Below are 20,609 nucleotides of genomic sequence, written 5' to 3' on the forward strand. Positions count from 1 at the left end.
TTGTGGAGATAGAATGAGAAAATATTTGTAAAATGTTTTATAAAGTTCTTTATAAATGCTAGCTGCTGCTGGTGGTGTTATAACCTCCTCTCCCTCAGGGCTTTTGTGGTTTCTGCTGCTTCCCTGTCCTCATCATGCCCTGCCAGACCTCTAGATTCCATCCAATTTCTAATCTAACATTTTCTTCCAAGCCTTCCTGGTTTCCCTGGCATCTTGGCTTCCTGGGGAAAGATTCTGCTGCAGGCCGTAGGGCCTGTCCCTTGGGAGGACTCTACCAATGAGTGTGCTCCAGTAGGTGGTGAGGTGATGGTTCTATCACCCCCACCCTGTGTCTGGGCAGGCTGCCACATTGAGGTACTCTGGCTGTGGCTGGCTAGCTCTAGCTGTGGTTGTGGCTATGGCTGTGACTGTGGGAGGAAAGAGAGCCCTCCAACAGAGCCTCTCCTCTGAATCGGTAAAGCTAGTTACCAGCCAGTACTATGAACCAGCTCGGTGTTCTCATGTCCTGACAAAATGTTTGACTTTGCCATCATTACTAAAGAAAAAATCCTGTGACCTCAAGATAGCTTGCCTCTTGGATTTATACCCAGTGAAATGGCAATTGATGTGACAATTTAGCCTATTTATATAAAATAGGAGATTTCTTTTTTATATTCTCATGAATTAGAAAGCCCCAACCTGGGGCAGCTAGGTGGCACAGTGGATAGAGCACCAGCCCTGGATTCAGGAGGACCTGAGTTCAAATCCGACCTCAGACACTTGCTACTTACTAGCTGTGTGACACTGGGCAAGTCATTTAACCCCAATTGCCTCACCAAAAAAAAAAGAAAGAAAGAAAGAAAGCCCCGACCCAACACCATGCCTGTTGTATTATAGAGGTACCATATGATTCTGCGTCACACTTGGGACAGCCCTTTATCTGCCATTGTCTATTTTGTAGTCTCTCCTCCCTTTTATTTCTTACCCTCAGCCCTTTCCTTTCCCCCAATAGGAGACCAAAAAGGCACCTGTACAACTCATGCAAGTATGAGCACACACACACTCTTGGATATACATACACCCACAAATATACCCTTTAGGCATATCCACACCCTCACAAGAACACTCACATGAGCATGCTCCGTGAAGAATTTTGCCCTATATCTGAAGTAAGGCAGCCACAATATTCACTAAATTTCCAGACTTTCCTTCTGGTTGGGGGCAATATTTCATGTTTGAGAGCCTGAATCCTACTCTCCCAAAGTAGAGAACTCTGTATCTAGATGTAGTATTCAGAGATGCCCTGTGCTGCTATCACAGGAGCACATTTTTCTCTTACCGCATCCAAACCACCTTGAATTTGTGAAAGGATATTCATGTACCAAGGAAAGTAATACAAATTGTTAAATACAAGAAACTCCCATTATAAATAATCATTACAATTACAAAAGAAACTAGAATACAAAAAGAAAAATGATCCATCCTAGACTAGATAGTACCCAAGTTTATTAAACTCTCCTAAACTAACTAAAAATTCCAGACCAAGTGCTCTGCCTCATGACTGGGACTGGGGCCCTTAGAACTAAAATTAGACTCCATTCTATCCCAACATGCAAACCTATTCTTGAGAGTTCAGTAAACTAGTCTCTTCCCTTGTGCTTAAAAACCTAGAAAAGGAAATCATGTGGCAGCAGAAGAAAGATAGGAAAGCAGTTATGGTTGCTAGAATCAAAACTTCATGGATAGTGACCAAGGCTGAAAAGGGAAAAGCTAATTAGGCATTGGATGAAGCTGATTTCTGAGCCCAAACGGCCAAGCAATCAGAGACAAAGAAGGTTAGGGGCTCCATGCCTCATCCCAGTGGATTAGACATAAGCAAGGTTTAAAATATAATAAAGGAGAAAGGCTTGAGCCAAGAGGAAGGGTCTCCTGGACTCCTTCCAAGAGGAAACTGGTGCCCCTGAAAATTTCCAAAGTCATTAAGGTCTATGCCCTAGGGGCAGATCTATTACACAGTACACACAAACCTGCATTCACATACACATATGCATACAAACATAGCTGGAGCTGACATGAAGGTCAGAACATTATCACAGGTTTGTTCAAGTTGTATTCACTGCATCAGTACAACCTGTCAGGTCAGTGGGAAAAAGAGTTGGGTTGTTTTTTGTGGGGTTTTTGTTTTTTTTTTTTTTTGTAGATTCATGAATCTGGTTATTTGGTGCTTGTTAGCAAAATGCAAACCAATTTTATTTTATTTTTTTCTCTTCACCATATTATTTTGGAACTGGGTGGACAGATATGGCCTCCATTGCTTATTACTTAGGTAAGTTGGACACGTCTAGCCTTCTCCAGACCCTTCTATATAGGTTACTCCCACAGGAGCCCTGCCACATCTTCAGCTGCTGCCTTGCCTCGGACCCTGGACTTGGCACTTGGGATTTCTCGGGGTGTGGATGTGGGGTATAGGACTGTGGCAGGGAAATATTTTGCCTTTTGACTTACATAACACTTTTCATTGAGTTTTTGGATTACAATCGTGATTTAAAACTAAAAGGGACCTTATTATAGGGCATTGCAGTCTAACCCTTCATTTTACAGATGACAAAACTGAGACTTGAGAAGCAAAGTAACTTTTCCAGGCCACTCGAGCACTACTTTGTTTTTGGTTTTGGTTGGGCAATGAGGGTTAAGTGACTTGCCCAAGGTCACACAGCTAGTAAGTGTCAAGTGTCAGGCCAGATTTAAACTCAGGTCCTCCTGAATCCAGAGTCGGTGCTTTATCCACTGCACCACCTAGCTCCCGCTCTACTCAAGCAGAATTAAAGTAAAGCCACAATTGAAATTCTAATTCTCATATTTCTTCCCCTACACAGTGCTGTCTTTTTAAGAATTGGATTTCTCCCCCCACCACCACCACTATTCCCTGAACTTGGTATTCCATCTTCCACCTCTCTGTCTTTGCAGAGGCTATCTCTCATCCCTCCAGTGCACCCCCTCTTCACTTGGGCCCCTTGGACCTCTTGGCTTCTTTCAAGGCTCAGATAAGGAGGCACTTCCTACGGGAAACCTTTTGTGATCCTCCTGAGCATTGTCTGCTCTTGGACTCCTCAGATTATCTTGTATTTATTTATCTGGGTCCTTATTCTATCTCCCAGGAAAATATAAGCTCCTTGAGGTACTTTTCTTTCTTTCTTTTTTTTTTTTAGTAAGGCAATTGGGGTTAAGTGACTTGCCCAGGGTCACACAGCTAGTAAGTGTTAAGTGTCTGAGGCCAGATTTGAACTCAGGTACTCCTGAATCCAGGGCCGGTGCTCTATCCACTGCGCCATCTAGCTGCCCCCTTTTTTTTCTTTTTCTTTTTTTTTTTTAGTAGGTACTTTTCAATTTTTTAAAATACCCCTAGGGATGCTTAAGAAATGCTAGTGGGTGTGGGATCAGGAGAAACCAAGGAAGGATTGTGATGCTCTTTCTCTTCGGGGGGGAAAGGGAGCGCTATCCTTTAGGCAAAAAAGCCCCATCGAGAAACCTAGGGAGCATTAACTCCTGAGCATTCAACTAGAGCCTGCCTTTCTGAGAACAGACTTGGAAGATTGCACCTTGGGGAGCTGACCAAGGGACAGCAAGGTCAAGGTCCATTTCCCTGGATAGCCTGCTACCCCTAGTCACTGTGGCATAGCAGAAAGCCCAGAGCCTTTGAAATAAGCACACCTAGATTTAAATCCTGACTCTGTCACTTACCAGGTTTGCAACAATGGACAAGTCATTTAACTTTTTTCAGGGCCTCAGTTAGTTCCCTTATCTGCAAAATGAAAGGGTTGGACTAGGTAATCTTGAAAATCCCTTCCAGCTCTGATTCCCTCAGTTTTAGTTCAATCACACGCAGACACATGCCACCTATAGTAACAGGAATGCTCCCATCTGGTCCTAAACACACACACACACACACACACACACACACACACACACACACTCTCTCTCTCTCTCTCTCTCTCTCTCTCTCTCTCTCTCTCTCTCTCTCTCTCTCTCTCTCCCCCCCACCTTCCATTCCTGTTTCCTTTCCTCTCCTTCATGTTTATATACAAGAACTCCCTTCTGTGCATTCGTGTGTGTGCAGACGCATTCGTGTGTGCATACACACACAGATGTAAATATGCTTTTTTCCTCTGGCACATAAAACATAAACACAAATCCCCTAGTCCCCATATCTCCCTTCCTCCCTCCGGGGGCCATCTCCTGCCTGGCCCCGTCTCCACTTGGCTAATTCCCCCTGTGGCCCCTGTATTGAACTGTTGTGTTGTCCATTTCCCGGTGACAAGGGCTCTGGTTACAGAGTTATTGATTGGTTTTCATGCAGACAGATGGGCCCGTCCCAGTCTCCCATCGAAATCCCTGGCTGTATGGGCTGATTGTTGCCACTCCTGGTGTAGTATTGCACCAGAGACCACCCTCCACGCAGTCTCCTTCACCCAGGCTGCGGACGGTAATAAATGGAGCCAGCTTGAGCGATAATAAAAGCAATTGAGTGGGTTACCTGTGCAGACGTGAGATTTATACCTCCTCATATTTGATGTGATTGTTTTATTGAGTTCTTTGAGCAGTTAGGACACAATTTATTTATTTATTTAGGGGTTTTTCCTCTCTTTTTCTTTGTAGTTCTCTTGGGAACCCACCTGGTGCTTTCACTGGGGACCACCCCTCCCACCTTCTCCTCCTCTGGAGTCAGATGGCTATATCCTGTCAGCCGGCCACCATGCTCCCCCTCCCCATTTAGGGGGGACACTAAGCTTCACAATGTAGAGGTTTTCTCCTTACTCAGGGCCTACGTGCACTAACACGGACTCTGTACTAGACCAGGAGACAGAGAGATGAATTGAAGAGCCTACCCAATGAGAAGGAAGCTAATAGTAGCAAACAGTTGCTAGAACCACTGAGAAAATTGAAAGGGGGACTCAAGACGAGGCATACTCAGCCTCTTCCAAACAATGAGAAAGCCAGATGTTGGCTCACTTCTCGGTAGGGTTGAAGGAGTCCAGGTTCCTGAAGTAAGGGGGTTTCCCACCAAAGCCCAAGGACTGTGGGCTACCTCATGCTAGTTTATACCTGAGCAGAATAGTACATTCTTCTGCTAGATGTTGCCCTAACTATTTCAAGGTCAGAGAAGGCCAAGTGTTCACCTCAGAATTTCCTTAGACGTGCACTCATTCCTGCACCTACAAAGGGACACTCTTGGGATCTCCAGCAGGCTAAGCAGCCCATCTTGGAGAGTCCTTCCTCCAAATAGTTACAAGGGCATAATGACTTCATGCCATCCCACTCACTATCACTGAAGCATAGGATCTCATGAGAGTCAAGTTCCTTTCCATGGCTAACCTCTAAGCACTGAGTATCAGAAGAAAAACCACAGATACCAACCCTAGTACCCCATCTGGGGATACCTAATTAGCTAGAAAGTCCATGGCTAGTGGCAATCATTTGGTTTGGGAAGGTCTTTGACCTAGCAGCTTGTGGACTGTCATATCTCTCTGACGCCAGAGCTTCTTTAAAAGTCCCAAGAAATCTACCTATTAGGGGATCATGAATGCTGTAAGATGAATTTCCTTAACTCTAACAATCCCAGTGGCAGCCTGGGCAGCAGCCATCACTCAGAGCCCTAACCCAGTTCGTTTACAGCTGGTACAGAGGAAGAAGGACGTTGGATTCACCTTGGAATGGGCAACAAAGGAAGAATCTCAGTCAGAAAGGCTGAGAAAACTGGGCTCCATAATCCTAAAGTGTGAATGGGGCTAGGAGAGATGGAGAAGAATGGTATCAGTGAGAGCCAGTTCAATCAGAAATGGAAACTCCAAGAAATATGCACCCTCTTCCTTGTAAGAAGTCTGGCAAAGTCTGAATTCTGCCTCCATTCTGAAGAAGAAGCTGCATTCCCAACTCAGAGCAATAGCTAAACCTGGAAATGTTAGCATTCTATCTGGAAAATCTTTCCCTTCCTAATCAACTGCCCAGTAAAGTAGTTCAGGACCTTTCCCCCTTCCTGTAGCGAAGATCTCACTTTCCTGCTTTCTATTGCAGACTCTTTCCAACCCCAGGTCTTCTTCTAAAGCCATCAGGCTAGAGAGCTTACAAACTCACATTCCACAAATGGCAAGTGTCCCAACATTGAGAACAGTTCAGATAAATTCCATGTGCCACACAAATAATGAAATGTCCTTGACTTCCTAGCACTGCCAAGGGCCATCCCAACAAACCGCATAGGAATCTGCCATGCTCTCAATGGACTCCCTTAGACATTTACAAAAGGATGTGCTACAGGAAGCTTTAGGATGGGTGGCACAAGTCTTCATGGCAACAGGAGCAGAGATTGCCGGGACTGAAGAGCCAATTTTTAAAGCATGAAAAGCAATTTGGTTTATAAGCGCAACAGCATATTTCAAGTGCAGCGACAGCATCTGTTTTGGGGAGGGGAAGATAAAAACCGTGCAGTGTGGATCAGGTGGGTGAGCAATTGTGTAGCCTCTCTCCTTGCCAAAGCTATATATACACACACACAGAGACTGGCACAAACTGTCACCACATAAGCAGTAACCACTGAGCTCCACTACTGCTTGTTACCCAAGACCCCATCTTTTTCCCCAGCAGAGGAAGGCCTCCAGTTTCCCCTTGCACTAAGGAGTGACTGCAACTCAGGACAGAAAGGACAATGACCCCAGCACAACCCAGAAGATCTTAGGGTTTAGAGCTAGACAGAACCTTAGAGATCATCTGGATCAACCAGATCATTTTCCAGAAGAGGAAACTGAGTCCTGGAGAGGATAAATGACTTGTCTAAAGTCACCCAGGCAGCAAAAAGCAGAACCATTTGTCCACTACAAGTCATCTGACTCCAAATCCATTTGCTCTTTTCATTACACCATCCTGTCTCTACAATTGAGCCCTCATCCCACACTTGACCAATGCACAGGAAGTTTCCTGTTTTCATGGAGCTTTCAAGAAAATAGACTCATCTCAGAAAAAAGAAAGAAAGAAAGAATTTCCTTATTGAAGCAAAAAGCACTAAAGGCTTGCCTTGATCCAAAGGAATAGGGCCTGTGGGGTGCTATGGCCAGGAACTACCCAGCAGCCAATCAGCCCTGAGCCACCAGCGGAGCCTTTTCTGAAATATGAAACAGAAAGTGGCGTCTGCCCCATTGTGAGAAATAGGAACATTCTAGCCTCTCCTCATTTGAAAAGAAACAGTGCCAACCTGTTCCCACCTGACTGTCAGACCCAGTGGATCTTTTCACCTATGCTGCTAGTGGCATCCCCATTTGTCCCCTCCCACTGACTTCTATCCAAGCAGCAAATTCCCACTGTGAACCTTCCCCCCCCCCCCCGCCCCCCCCCCCCCAAACACCCGAAAGGAAGCGTTCTCCGCCTACATGCTGGGCACAGAGCCTCATCTGAGTTGCTCCCACCACCTGCATACACAAGTTGTTCTTTCTCCCAATCACCCTTTCCTCCTTTCACCTGCCTGGGTGCTCACCCACTCTACATTCTCTCATTTCCAGCAGGTAATAGGTATATATTCCAAGGGCTCTGGCACTGTCTGGAATCCCCAGCCTCCTTAGCTGTGCCTTCTCATGACAGAGTTGCCCAGGACATTAAGCTTCAGTTTTTGGTGTTTTTTTTTTAACAGCTTAGTCCTAGCAATGAACAAAGGTGGTTACTTTACTCTTAAGTCCCAGCCAAAGAACAAACTTGTCCCACTAAAAACCCCTCTACCGTCCCCACAGACACCACTGTCCAGTCCTGGCAGTCTGTCTCCACAGCAGGGCTTGTCCCAGCTGCTCTCTCCAATGCCAATCCCTCCCTCCTTGAAAAGCCGCGCCAGCCCAGACCCACACTCAGGAGGAACAGCCAGCAGAGGGAGGTTAAAACTCAGCTTGGCTTTGAAAGCAAGGCCTCTTTCCCCAGGGCCTTAGCCGTCCTTCTCCTGGACTGTGAGATATGACAGACTTATCCCTTTCAGGAACACCCCTGTGCCTTCCCTAGCTCCTTGCTAGGGTGTCTGAAATGTCAAACAGCTATGCTTTCAATACCTGGCTGAGCTAGACCCAGGGAGCTAGAGGGGTTTAGGAGGGGTGTATAATTAGCTGATCAAGTATTATGGTTACCCTGTTCATAACTGAATAACCATTTTAATACAGATGGCACACGCTGGTATAATTTCCGGGGTCGCCTTGTCGTACGGTACAGCCGACTGAGAGTGGCAGAGGGAATCTTCTTTAGCCAAGGTACATTCTACCAGCTAATTCTACCTGCTGTTTTCAAGATGATTTGGGATAATTCCATATCATTTGCAAAAATATTAAAAACCCTTGATATGTGATGCCAAATTCAGAAATCAACACCATCTGAATTATTAGCATTATTCTGATAATAGCCTGATTGAAGAGTGCACAGGAAAACAGACAGGCTCTCTCTCTCTCTCTCTCTCTCTCTCTCTCTCTCTCTCTCTCTCTCATACACACACACCACACACACACACACACACACACACATTCCCTTGCCCTCTGCATCTTTCATGGACAGGTTTGGGTGTTTAATTTTGTTTGTTTAGCTTTTTTAAAATGTTGGCTGACCTATTGTGGGCTTCCCTCAGCTGCAGGTGTGTATTTCTTGTATATATGATTTGTGATCACCTCAGCCCAGCCAGGCCTGGTTTTCAGCTATACTTTGTGATCCACATGGGGTTCCATTACCAGATAAGGTGAGCCATTCCCTAGCAGGGGCACATGGATCCAGTATACATGTTTTCCCAATGGGATCCCTGTGGGGGTGGGGAGGCTTAGAGGAGAGAACCTCAATGTGTACTCTGCTATGAGTGACTAAATAAAGATCTCAGTGCAGGTTGCAATCATAGGTGTCGTTGGTGGGTGCTTCTCCTTGGGACACGTGGGAATGATTTATTGGTTATAAACATAGATGAAGCAGAGTATGAGCTTTCAGTGTCTAAACTAAGGGCCATGGCAATATCCAAAAACAACTGTGTTGACGAAGTCTAAGATTGGGATAGACTGTGGGTATTTATTGCTGATCGACTTTTCACAAATCCCATTAGGAAGATTAAAGTAGTAGGAGATTATTCCAAAGACACAAGGGAAACCTGGCTTTCTCCCTCCCATTGAGGGGTGGTTTGTCCTGGGCTTAGGGGTGAAGCAATCTGTGCCTGGTGGGTGGTCGTTTCTTTCTGCCAGCCACAGGGAGGAAGAATGTTTTTCTCGGTCTAGCTAGCAAGGCTAAAAAGCTTCTGGAGAGCGGTTCTGATGGCGGGGAGGAGGAAGAGGGAGCAAGGAGCCCAGGCTAGGACCTGGGCAGAGTAGGGGGGCGATGCCCCTGGGGAAAGCGAACTCTCCTTTAGAAAGGGAAGTCTGTTTGGAGGCCGATGAATAGACACTGGTCATTTTAACGGCTCGGGCTACGGGTTGTGATTGTCTCTAGATAGTGAGGCGAGTAATCTTGGAGTCTTAATTACCACAAACACTTGGATTCATTTCCAGGACAGCGAGAGAGGCCGGGCAGGGACGCCCGAGTCCAGGAAGCCGGAGAGAAGCCTCATTCCCTCTCCCAATCTGCCACCACATAGTGGCCTCTCCTATACCCTTGGTACCACCTGGCTGAAGGGTCCCAACTTAGACGTGATTGGAGGATAGGGCAGAGCAGATTGAGCGGGTGCCCTAATCACCTGGCCTGACCCTGGCCCACTAAGAAAGCACTGGGTCGCCGGCCGGGGGCGCTCTCATCACTGTGATGGAAGAGACGCTGGGCACTGTGTCATTGTCGCAAATGCCTCGGCCGCAGTCGGTCGCCAGTATCCTCCCAGGCAACATGGTCGGGTTCTGCCGCGGGTAATTCAGCGATCGTGTCCACCCCCTACCTTGGGTGTAGTCACATTGGGCTTGGAGCCCGCCGATCACCCCGGGCTTGATACTGCCCGTTTCGTATTAGACCTGTGATCGAAAAGCCCCCCTCCACCCCCCCTTCTGGTCAGTATGCTGGTGGATAGTTTCCCTCTGGGACCACAGGTCAGAGCTCCAAGCTTCTCGACCTGTCCCACCGCCGGCCCCCAAATCCTAAGCCCTGGAGCACCCTAGTGCACTGCAGCCTCGGAGTGTCCTATCGGAGGAACAAGCCAAAAAGCACTTTTGATTCACCGGAATAGCATGAGTCCCCTAGAGTGGGGAGGAGGGAGAATTTAGGAGAGCTCCCAAGAAGGCTTATTGGTTGGGAAGAGGGAACAGGCACACGCTGGACCAGGGGATAAAGAAGCTGACCTCCATTCCCCTGGGGGGGGGGGGACGGCCAGAGGCAGAGATTCAGGAGGATGAGCCAGCGGGCAACTGCCCATCGATTCCTCTGATTTAAGAGCGCTGAGCTAGAAGGCGCCACCCTTCAAACCCTTACCCTCTGATCCCCGCAATCCAGTACTGCAGCCAGGGCCCTCCTCCGGACTTCGGGGCTTTTGCCCCTTAGGGACCCGCTTTCCGCCCCCTCCTCTGTTCCTCCAAACCATTAGCTAAGGGCGACGCTTATCCAGGATAGTCCCCCCCCCCACACACACTTTTGGAGATTTGGGGTCTGGTGGTAGAGTCCCTGAAGTGCCACCAAGGGCTTCACGCATCCCATTCTTCCTTCTCTCCCAGTTTCCTACCCTTGCCAGGCATGGAGGGAGAGAGTCGAGGCCCCAAGAGCAGCGTTCACAAGTGCACCTTTCTCTCTTTGGGTGGAACGTGTCCCAGGGCAGGATGGAGGGGTCACCCACTATCAGACCCTATTTCTCTGCGTTTGGGGGGAAATTCTCTGTCCAGAAACTCAGCCTAAAGGCATGGAAAGGGAAGAGGGGGGACCTCCAAAAGATCTCTTTGAGCAAGCTTGGAGCTCAGGGTAGCCCTTACCTGCCCAAGATCTTGCTGACGCAGCCGTGGCTGACCCGCAGCTGCCGAGAGATGTCACAAGGCCGGACTCCCTGGTGGGCGAGCTCCACAATACGCTGCCGCACCACATCTGGCAGGGGCCGTCCGTTCACAAACACCCCCCCGAGCTGGTTGACACCCCCGTGCCCTGCTGGGGAGAGAGAAGAAAAAACACAACGCCCCACACACAGCAGAGACAGGCCGTTAGTCAGGGACAGCAGGCAGGCCAGAGCCGACGGTGGGAGCGGGAGGACTAGGGGTGCTGGGAGCCAGCGCGAGACCGAAGGGACTAGGTTCTGAACCCGGACTGAGAGAAAAGGCTAAGGAAAGGAGAAAGGGGGCGGGCGGCACTGAGGAAGGGGTGAGGAGATAGACAAGGAAATGAATGAAGGAAAAGGGAAAAGGGAGAGAAGAAGAATCAGACAAAAGACACACAGGGAAGCAGAAAGAAAGACTACAGAGGGGAAAGACATCCAGAGGAAAATGTGGTTCAAGAAAGGTAGGACAAGAAAGGAAGTGAAGAGGCTTAAAAGAAAGAGCGTAAGAAAAAGAACAGATGAAAAGAAGAAAAGGGAGATAGAAGAAAAAGAACGAGAGGGGAAATAAATAAACATGAGAGAAAGGAAACAATTCAAAATCTGAAAGATTAAACGAGGAAACGGAGGGGGAAGAAACGGGCATGGAAAGGAAAAAGGCCGAAAGGAATATAGAGATGGGGAGGAGAAACAGAAGGGAAGAGGAGGAAAGCAAAGAGAAGAGATAGATGGCCGGAGAGGAAAGGAAGAGATAGGGACAACAGGACGTGTTGCTTGGGACATCCGAAGGAACAGCAGGACCAGTATCGAGAGAGGCAAGGAGAGAAACAGGGATAGGGAGAGAAAAGGAAGGAGGAAATGGAACGAGTAAGGAGACAGGAGAAAGCTAGGAAGGGGAAGGAAGGAACAAGACGGCAGAGATGTATGTTTTCAGGATCACAGTCGGGACAAGGAAGGGACTAATTCCTTCTGCGCTTAAAAAAGGAGAAGTTTTTGGGGGGAGGTGGGGGGGAGGAAGGCTAATCTTTCTGAGGTTAGAGCCCCAGACCTTAGGGAATAGGGGTTTGAGATCCAAGGCTACTTAGGTTCGTGTGGGGAATAGGCAGGAAAACGGACTGAGTAGAGGAGCGGCAGTCTCTCTCTGAACCCAACGCTTTCCCCCTGGCTTTGTAGCTCTTATCCCTTCCTCTTTTTCCATTTCCCTGATTTTTCTTCCTGTCAGTTTTCGTTCCTTTCTTTTTCCTCTTACTTCTTTATTTATTTTATTTTTTTTTCTCACTTAGTGTTTCTTTGTCCTCTTTGTTTTAAGGGAAGATGAAGTGCAAGAAATCCAGAGAGGAAAAACCAAAACCAAACCAAACCAGGGAGAGGAGATGGCGGGCAGGGACTCGGGGGCTGTTAAACTCTGGCCGGTCTGCCGCCACAGAGTAGCTTAGTCTTGCTTTTGCACCCCAGGAAAAATATCTCCCCACGAACCCTGCCGCTCCCGCTGAAATAAGAGTCTGATCTGGGAAAGGGCAAACGATCAGAGAAAACGCCCTGCCCGGCCCGCCGAGGCCTGGCTCACAAATCATTAGGCTCAAACAAGAGGAGAGAGGCCACTGGTCGGTGGTGGGGCATTAAAATGAAGGGACTGTCCCTCCCTGGAAAGGGAGGAAGAGTGGAATTTCAATCCCAGTTGCCTACTGACACGGACACACACATTCAAACAGCGGCCGTGGTACCTGACCCAGACTGGAGGTTGGGGGAGGGAGGAAGGTAGCGGCCATAGGGGGGCACTGAGCCCTCCACTTCCAAGGCCCTTCCCTGGCCTGCAGCTTCTCCTGGAAATAAACAAATCAGAGCTAAGAAGCCAGCCGTGGCCAGACAGGCCTTGGCTCAGGATTCTTACAGCGGCAGCCCTAGACACTGGAGCCTGGGGGCGGCTGACAACTTGAAGAACTCACTGCCCTAAAATAGAGAAGTTTTTTGGGGGAAAGCAGGCATACTTGTGCCTCCCAGTGTGTTTCCCGTCCCCCTCCCCTCTTAAACCTCCAACTCCTCCGGCGCTGCCCGGTCCACCTGTCCGGATGAGCAAGGAAGGGCAGGAGCCCCGGCTTTTCCCTGGAGAGAGAAGGCCGCTCGCTCCTAACTCCCTAGAATGGAATGGAGAGGAAATGGGGCTCTCCCCTCTCGAACCTTCTCCATCTACAAGGGCCCAGCTCCGGTTCGGTCCCCACCACCACACCCACTCCAACCTAGACCATCAATAATTCAGGCCCCGAGAGAACTCGCGTTACCGGCTTGAAAAGGCGGCAGCTGCGGGCAGATTAGAGATGAATAATTCAGCCTGTCCGGGCTTTGGGCCCGGCCCGGCCCCTCTGGCCCAATCTGAGCAGTGACGGGGTATGGGAAAGGAGAGAAAGGGAGAACAGAGCTAGCTAGCTGCGACCTAGACCAGCTGTGAGCTCGGGGAGCCCGGCAGGAGGAGAGTGGGGCCGCGGGCCGCGCTGGAGCCCGAGCCCGAGCCCGAGCCTGAGCCCGCTCCCGCACAGGTTCCAGCTCCGACTCCGGCTGGCTAGCCCGGTGCTGCGTTGCTCTCTGCTCTCTCCCGTCCTTCGCTACCCTTACTCCACCTCGCTCCTCAGTTCCTGCATCCCTTCCTCTGCTTTTCAAAGCTGCGTCAGTGGTCACTGCTTGTCCCTGCGGGAGCAAGCCGTAGAACGCGAGAAACCGCAGCCGCCGGGACTGGGAGCCGAGCTGGAGAGCAGGCGAGCAAGCAGTCAGCCGGAGAGGGTTAGGGGGCTAGACTTCTATAAGCTTCCCAATGGGGCACAGTTCTACGGCCCTGGGCTCAGGAAGAGCTGGGGCTATCCCCAGACTCGGAGCTTCGGACTTCGTTTGACTTGTAATTATTGGAAACGAGGCAAAAAAATATGTTTTATTTCGGAGGCTTGGTAGAAATCTGATGTTAAACTCTAAATGTCTATTTAGAGAAATCTGCTATCCCTTCAGTTCAATTATCCTTGGTACAGAACCAAGCCAGGTCTAAAAAGTTTCCCTGTGAAAAGTTGCAAATTATCCTTAATTATTAAGCTCCTGAGGCGATGAGTTTCCCGTCTGAAATATTGCTTCTTTTAAAACACTCACTCACCAAATTTTTTCAATTGTTTTCCAAGCTGAAGACGATTAAGAAGAATTCGGATTTCATCAAAATAATTTTCCTTTTTTCCCCCTTCTTTATTTCTTTAATTTCTATCTTATTTTCCTGGTCTTTCTTTTCTCATGCCCCTTATTCTTTTAAATTTTTTCGTTTCCTCACATGCATTCGATATTTCCTTTCATTTGTCATTTGCTATCCTTTTGTTCTTTCCCCATAATTTCCCTTTCCCCCTCCTTTCCTTCTCTCACTCTCTGCTTTATCCAGAGACTGCAGGAAGACTTGGTCAGAACTGCCCAGGTACCTGGGCTTTTGGCTTTGGCCCGTCTGCTATGCGGCCCGGCGAGGACTCTGCTCTTTCTAGAGCCGATCCGCAATTTCCCTCAGAAACTCCCTTTGTTTTTAGAGCAGCTCTCAGGGGGATTAACAAGACATTTTACTTCCCCCCCCCCCCCGCTTCCAAAATCCAAACGGACAGGAGAAAGGAAGGGAAGAGACAGCGAAAGGAAAGGAGGAAGGAGGGAAGGAAAGGGAAGGGAAGAGGAGGAAAGAAAGAGGAAGGAACGAGAAGGAAGGAGGGAGGAAAAGAAAGAGAAAGGAAGGGAAAGGGGAAAAAAGGAAGAACAGAAGAGGAAAGAAAATGAAGGGAAGGGAAGGGGAATGTTTAAAACAAACTAGCAAGATAAGCTCCGGCTAGGGTTGGCGAGCCCTGAGCTGGTGGGAGCAATGATGGGAAGGGGCCACCCGCAGGCGGATTCACCTCGGATTAGGGCTCTGCCCTTTCACTGTTGCTCCCTGCACCAGGGGTCCCTCCTGAGTCTCCCTGATGTCCCGGACTCCACAGAGAGAAAGAAACGGAAGGATGCCTGGTTCTCCTCCCTCGGCTACCGGAGCAGAAAGGGGTCGCCGAGGGAGTGGTAGCGGCAGAAAGCCAGGCTAGATAAGGAAGAGAGGGCTGGGGCAGACCTGGCCGCCTTCGAAAGGAGCAGGTGGAAGGGGTGGGGGTGTAGCTGTAGAGGGGCGCAGGGGATGAGAGGATGAAAAGAGTAGGGAGAGGTTAGAGGAGAGAGACAAGAGAAGGACACAGAGAGAAGACAGGAAAAAAATTTAATAAGGGAGAAAGAGGCAAAGGGACGGAGAAAAGGAGAGAGCGGTCGGAGAGGCTCCAAAGGGGAAGGAAAGAGAGGGGGGGGCCGGTAAAGGGAAGCCAATGGGGGGTGGGGTGAGGGTGAGGGTGGGGGCGGGGGCGATCCCGAGCCGCGGGGAGTGTGAAAGGGGAGCAGGAGCTGGGCGCCGGTACTCACGGTGCATCGCGGAGAAGGGGTCTGCTTTGCAGTGCATATCCATGGGGAGGCAGAGGAGCGGGAGCAGCGCGGCCGCCGCCGCCGTGTCGCCTCGCAAACTCAACTTCAGGACTTGAGGAAAAAAGGGAGGGACAGTGGAGGGACGAGAACGGGCCGATCTGCCGCGGGTCAGCCAAGCGAAAGGGGGGGGGGGGAGGACCCGGCGGGGGCGGGGGCTGGGGAGAGGGAGGGGGACTAGGGGCTGCTACACTAGGCAGAGAGGACGCCTCTGCCCCAACCTGCAGCAGCCGCCGCCGCCGCACTAGCCACAACTTTCCGCTTCTGCACCGGCTTTCGGGGCCGGGGACTGACCGTTCAGCAGAGTGCCCCCGGGGCAGTGACGCCGGCCGGGGGGCACAGGGGTCTCATGGCCAGTGCGGCGGCGGCTGAGGCGGGGGGTGGGGGACAGGGAAACTGTTCTCAGATCCCCCGAAACCCAGTCATTTGAAGAGACGGCAGTTGTAGAGGGCTCGGGGTGGGGAAGGCCAGGTGGCCCGAGTGCGCGGGCCGGGGAGTGGGGCCGCTTCAAGTCCCGGGAGTTGGTGAAGTTGGCAGAGAAGTAGCAATCCCCGGGATGTCCGAGCGCCTGAGGGAAGGGATGGAGCGAGAACCGGGCCCCCGCCCCCAGAAAAAAAAAAAAGAAAGAAAAAAAAAGGCAGGCGCACGCTCGTAGCGGCTGAGAGCGAAGCTGGAGCTGGAGCCAGAGCCGGTGTCCGCAGCTCTGTCCCCAGGTGGGATGCGGCTGCGAAGAGGCTTGGCCCAAGTCTGGAGCCTGGGCTCCCGGTGTGTGTCTCTCTAAAAGCTGCAAAGCCCCCTCCAGATCTCCCTCCCCCTCCCCACGCCGGGAGATGGATGACTTGTCAGACAAAGGCAATAGATTCCACCACTCTGTGATTCGCCAGCGCCGGAGCCCCGAGCCTGGGCGAGGAGGGCCCCGCGCCTGTCACTCCGGCGGCGGCGGCGGCGGCGGTGAGGGGAGGCGAGGGGAGGGGAGGGGAGGGCAGAGAGAGCGGGAGGGAGGAAGGAGGAAGGGAGGGAGGAAGGAGGGAGGGAGGGGTGCGGAGCGGGGGTGGGGTGGGGGAGTAGTGGTGAGAACTGGGGGAGCCGAGGATTAAAACTACAGAGAGAAACGAAACTCGCCGATAAGATAAACGTTAGATAAGGATAAAGAAGGGACCGGGCTAATGAATATTCAGGCAACAGCGGAGGGGTTGTGGAGCGCACTGCGCTCAGCTCTTCCGGACCTACGTTCCCAACTCATCGAGTCCCGAGTCCTGGCCTCTCCAACAGGCAGTGAGTGTCGTTAGTGCGGCTGCTAGCTCCTTTCTCTTAAGGCTACGTAGCACCGCCAGCCCCTTCCTCACTTTCCTCTCTTCCTTCCTCCCTTTTCTCTACGTATTTTTCCTCTCTGCTTTGTTTTCTAGCCCCCTTCAACTTGCTTTCCACAGGCTCCAAATTAGAAAGCCCAATTGATGAACCCCTGGTCATTTGCTGATACTCTGTCCATTACCTCCTTGGTCTCTGAGCTGCCACCTCCAGAACAGCGACCAGACGGTTCTAGACTCAACTACTCACAGCTGTGCTAGATCTGCTCCCACGCTAGGTATTTCACCTCTCCTCACCCCCCCCCAGCCCCCGCCACCGTCCCCATGATCACTTCTCCCCATCTCTGCCAGCCCAAACAGGACTGGCCACCTCGAGTAAACTGCCTCAGTGTGACCCAAATCAAAGACAAGAAAACACTAAGAGTTTCTCTCGGCTCCGTTTGCATTTCTGTTTCTAAGGGAGCGGGATTCGGAAGAATGTGGGCGGCTGTGCGGAGCTGGCAGCTAAGGAAGCGGGGGATAACTAACTCTGTCCCCCGGTGGAGTGAAGAGCCCGCCGCGAAGCAAGGCAGGCGGCGCCCTGCACAGCCTCTTTTCCGGAGCGGAGCTCGGGAGCGGCCACTGCAGCAAAGCCGAGTACACCAGAGCAAAAACAGCACATCCTTGGCTTCCCAGCAATCTCTTCCCAGCCTCGTTTGCTCGGATCTGTTTCACCCGTGCTAGGCAGCAGAGGCCCCTTTGTCTCCTAACTGGTTAAGTACAGAATATCTGAGAGATCTTTATGAAATATTTTCCCTCGTCTCATAAATCATCTTGGCACTTCAGCTGATGTTTTAACTCTCTCTCCTTCCCCCCCCCCATTTCTTTAGGTCTCCGAAAGGGCAGATTCTGCAGAGGTCCACTGTTCTTCTGAGGGGGCTACAGGGTTGGACAGTAGTCCCCCACCGAGTCTGCCTAAAAACATCCTGACAGAGAAAGTTCTGGGCACCAGGGTAGTCACACAGAAGACCCCACCCTGTTTCTCCAGTGGGCACGGCTGTCGGTGGCAACTCCCATCTAGCTAAGTGGAGACTGGACTGACTCAGGTCCTAGGCCTGCTTTTTGGTTTCCCAAGGAGACTCCCAGTATTTTCCCTTCTCTGGGTCGTACACGCAGCTTGATCCTCAATCTTTCCTCCAGGTTGGCCCTCTCCAACCTCTGAGAAAGTTCTAGGATGAAAGCGTCTGCCCTTTCCAACACCGACCCAACTCCAGCCATCTCCTAAGGAAGATAAGGCGTCTTGGGCCTGTAGTTTGTTTCAGGGGCCGAGTCCAGGGTCAGTCTCTTCCACAGAAAACCTGCAGATGGCGCTCCTAGGTTTACTTTGGCCTCGCAACCCCACGAACACGCATCGGCTTGCGGGGAGAAGGGAAGCAGTAGAGAAGACAGAATTTAGGGGAACACTAGAAGACACTCTCCCCTTCCCATTCTAAGATGGGAACTAGCCTTGGTGTCCCTTACGGGGAAGAGTCTGAATGACTATTTAACTTGGAGGAAGAAAACTGGCAACGATCCCCTCATCTCTTCTTGGGACCCCCTCCAGTCATTCTGGACCTGTATGCCATCAAGATCCTGGCCTACAGTAAAAGGGCAATGTTCAGGGCTCTGTGCACCAGTGTGTGCAGGCCCAACTTTAAGTCCAAAATTCGCTCACATTTCTTTCATTCTTATTCAGAAACTGAAGTTCTTGGAAGGTGTGTGAACATCAGGACCCTTCCCAGAGCCACATTCACACTTGCTTCCAGACAGCCAAATAAACAAACACATCCATGTGTAAGCACGTAGTCGCACAATGAAAATGTATTCCCATGATGCAGTTTGCATATAAAAAGATGTATTCACACACAAACAGTAACAATCACACTCTGGCTCTGGTAGGAACTTCTAAAAATACCAAGAGGTGGGCAGACAGACATACTTGCTACCCCAAGAGCCCTTTCCCTTTTTCAACTGTCTTTTGCAAACCCTCTTTGCACACCCCTGTCAACTTTCTTCACAAAGCTAGTTTCTTTCCCCACAGGCTCTGGTCTGTTCTCAGGTAGCCTTAAAAAATACCACTAAAAAAGCTGCAGGATATGTGAATCCAGGATAAATTTGACTTTCCTCACATAATCCAGAGTCCTATGGTAAAGGGCCCTACTTGAAAAGTTTCTTTTTAGCTCTCCTCTTTTATTCCTTCTTCCTTTCCCTCTTCTTTTGGTTAAAATGAATGGGGGATGGAGCAAAAAAAAACACTAGAAGGAAGGAGGGAGAAAAAGAAAGAGAAAAAAGAGAAAGGAAGGGGAAGAAAGGAAAGGAAGGAGAAAGAAGGAAGGAAGGAAAGAAAGAAAGAAAAAGAAAGAGAGGAAGAAGAAAGAAAGAAAAATAAAGAAAGAAGGAAGGAAGGAAAGAAAAAGAAAAACAACTTAACCCCAAACACCACCAGAGCTCCGACCTGTCAGGGTTGGTTGCTTTTCCCCTCCGCCTCTAAATGAACCTTTTCTCTCTGGTGTTTTCAAAGCGGCCCCTCCACCCCCCAACCTAGGGGCATTTACACTTCAAACAAGGCGCCCGCCTCCCTGCGGAAATTTAAAGGAAAATAAACTTTTGGGGAGTTGCTCTGATACCGATCTCGGGATTTGCTTCATTAGCCGCCTCTCTGCATCTGATCTGTCCAATAAATCTTCCTTGTGGATCTCAGCTCCGACTCTTTCCCCTCTCCTCGCTCCTTAGGCGCTCCTGACTTCTCCCTCCCTCTCAGAGCAGGCAGTTTGGCTAGATACGATCCAGGCCCCCTCCAACCTGCTCTTCTCCAATACTTTCCCTTCACCAGGAACACGGAGGCCTCGGGGCTGGAGCCCAGGGGTTCTCCTTTGGCTTGTGTGGCATGCTCTGCATGTCTCTCCACTGTTTTATTGCTGGGATTTGGGCTACAAGAATATCTGCTTGCCTTTGGGCTACAAAGGTGTCAATAGTACCACAGGGGGTGCTACTGAAAGACTGTCTAGGTTTGCACATGTGTACCTACGGGAAGGGTACGAACCATAAGTGCGACTTGCATACCCGTAGATTCCAGACCAATATTATTGCTGCATACATATACATATTCACCATAGTCTTGCTATCTATATCTATACTTAGATCTACATCTTCTCTCGTCCTTTTACACGTGTCCCGATGGGTGCCTGGGGAAGAACTTCATTGGCGAGAGTTCAGTGCTTTTCATCCATTACTGGGGCTTTTTATTTCCTCTCTTGCACTCTTTCAGAATGCCAAACTGGGACTTTGATGGGGGGGGGGCGGGAGAAGTGGTGGCCAGTGCCTTTGGGGATGGGGAGTTGAAGGCTTCTCCTTCTTTTCTTGGAGCTTATCACAGTGCACCGGCCTGAAGGTCGAGGGTTGTGTCCCGGGAGGCCGAGAGTGTCCGGATCCCACAGCTGTAGCCCCTGCATAATGCAAGAAAATCTCACCCTCGCCCCTCCCCCCCCCAGTGGCCCTGCCGCCTCCTGCCTCCCTCCTTCCTTCCCTCCCTCCACCTCCCGGGGCGCAGCAAGGGGAGCTGGGGCTGGGGCTCTGAGGGAGGGGATTAGAAATTCCGAAATTAAATGTATCTCCCCAGGAAATGCTCCCCACAGCGCGGACCAAATTAAACGCATTAAAGTTCAGAAAAAGCTGTTTAGAACCAAGGGGGGAAAAACTAGTCCAAGGGGAAGAAAAAGAGAACGAGGAGAAGGAAAGGGGAGGGGAAATGAGGAGAGAGACAGAGAGACAGAGAGTGTGTTAAAGAGAAACGGAGAGCTTTGCTCAATGGCGGATCC

The 20,609-nt window shown here is 50.2% G+C and overlaps 1 protein-coding gene across 1 annotated transcript in view; it reads right to left on the reverse strand.

The window, feature by feature from the left end:
• PAX2 (paired box 2) overlaps positions 1-15,579 on the reverse strand; it is a 102,754-nt gene extending 87,175 nt beyond the window's left edge. The window contains 5 exon segments of the mRNA XM_043985823.1: positions 5,353-5,354; positions 9,765-9,968; position 10,578; positions 10,914-11,082; positions 15,410-15,579. Coding sequence (XP_043841758.1) covers positions 5,353-5,354; positions 9,765-9,968; position 10,578; positions 10,914-11,082; positions 15,410-15,452 — 419 coding nt within the window. The 5' untranslated portion in view covers positions 15,453-15,579.
• Positions 15,580-20,609: the final 5,030 nt, after the last annotated feature.

The sequence above is a fragment of the Dromiciops gliroides genome, chromosome 2 (assembly GCF_019393635.1).
Source record: "Dromiciops gliroides isolate mDroGli1 chromosome 2, mDroGli1.pri, whole genome shotgun sequence".
Taxonomy (NCBI): domain Eukaryota; kingdom Metazoa; phylum Chordata; class Mammalia; order Microbiotheria; family Microbiotheriidae; genus Dromiciops; species Dromiciops gliroides.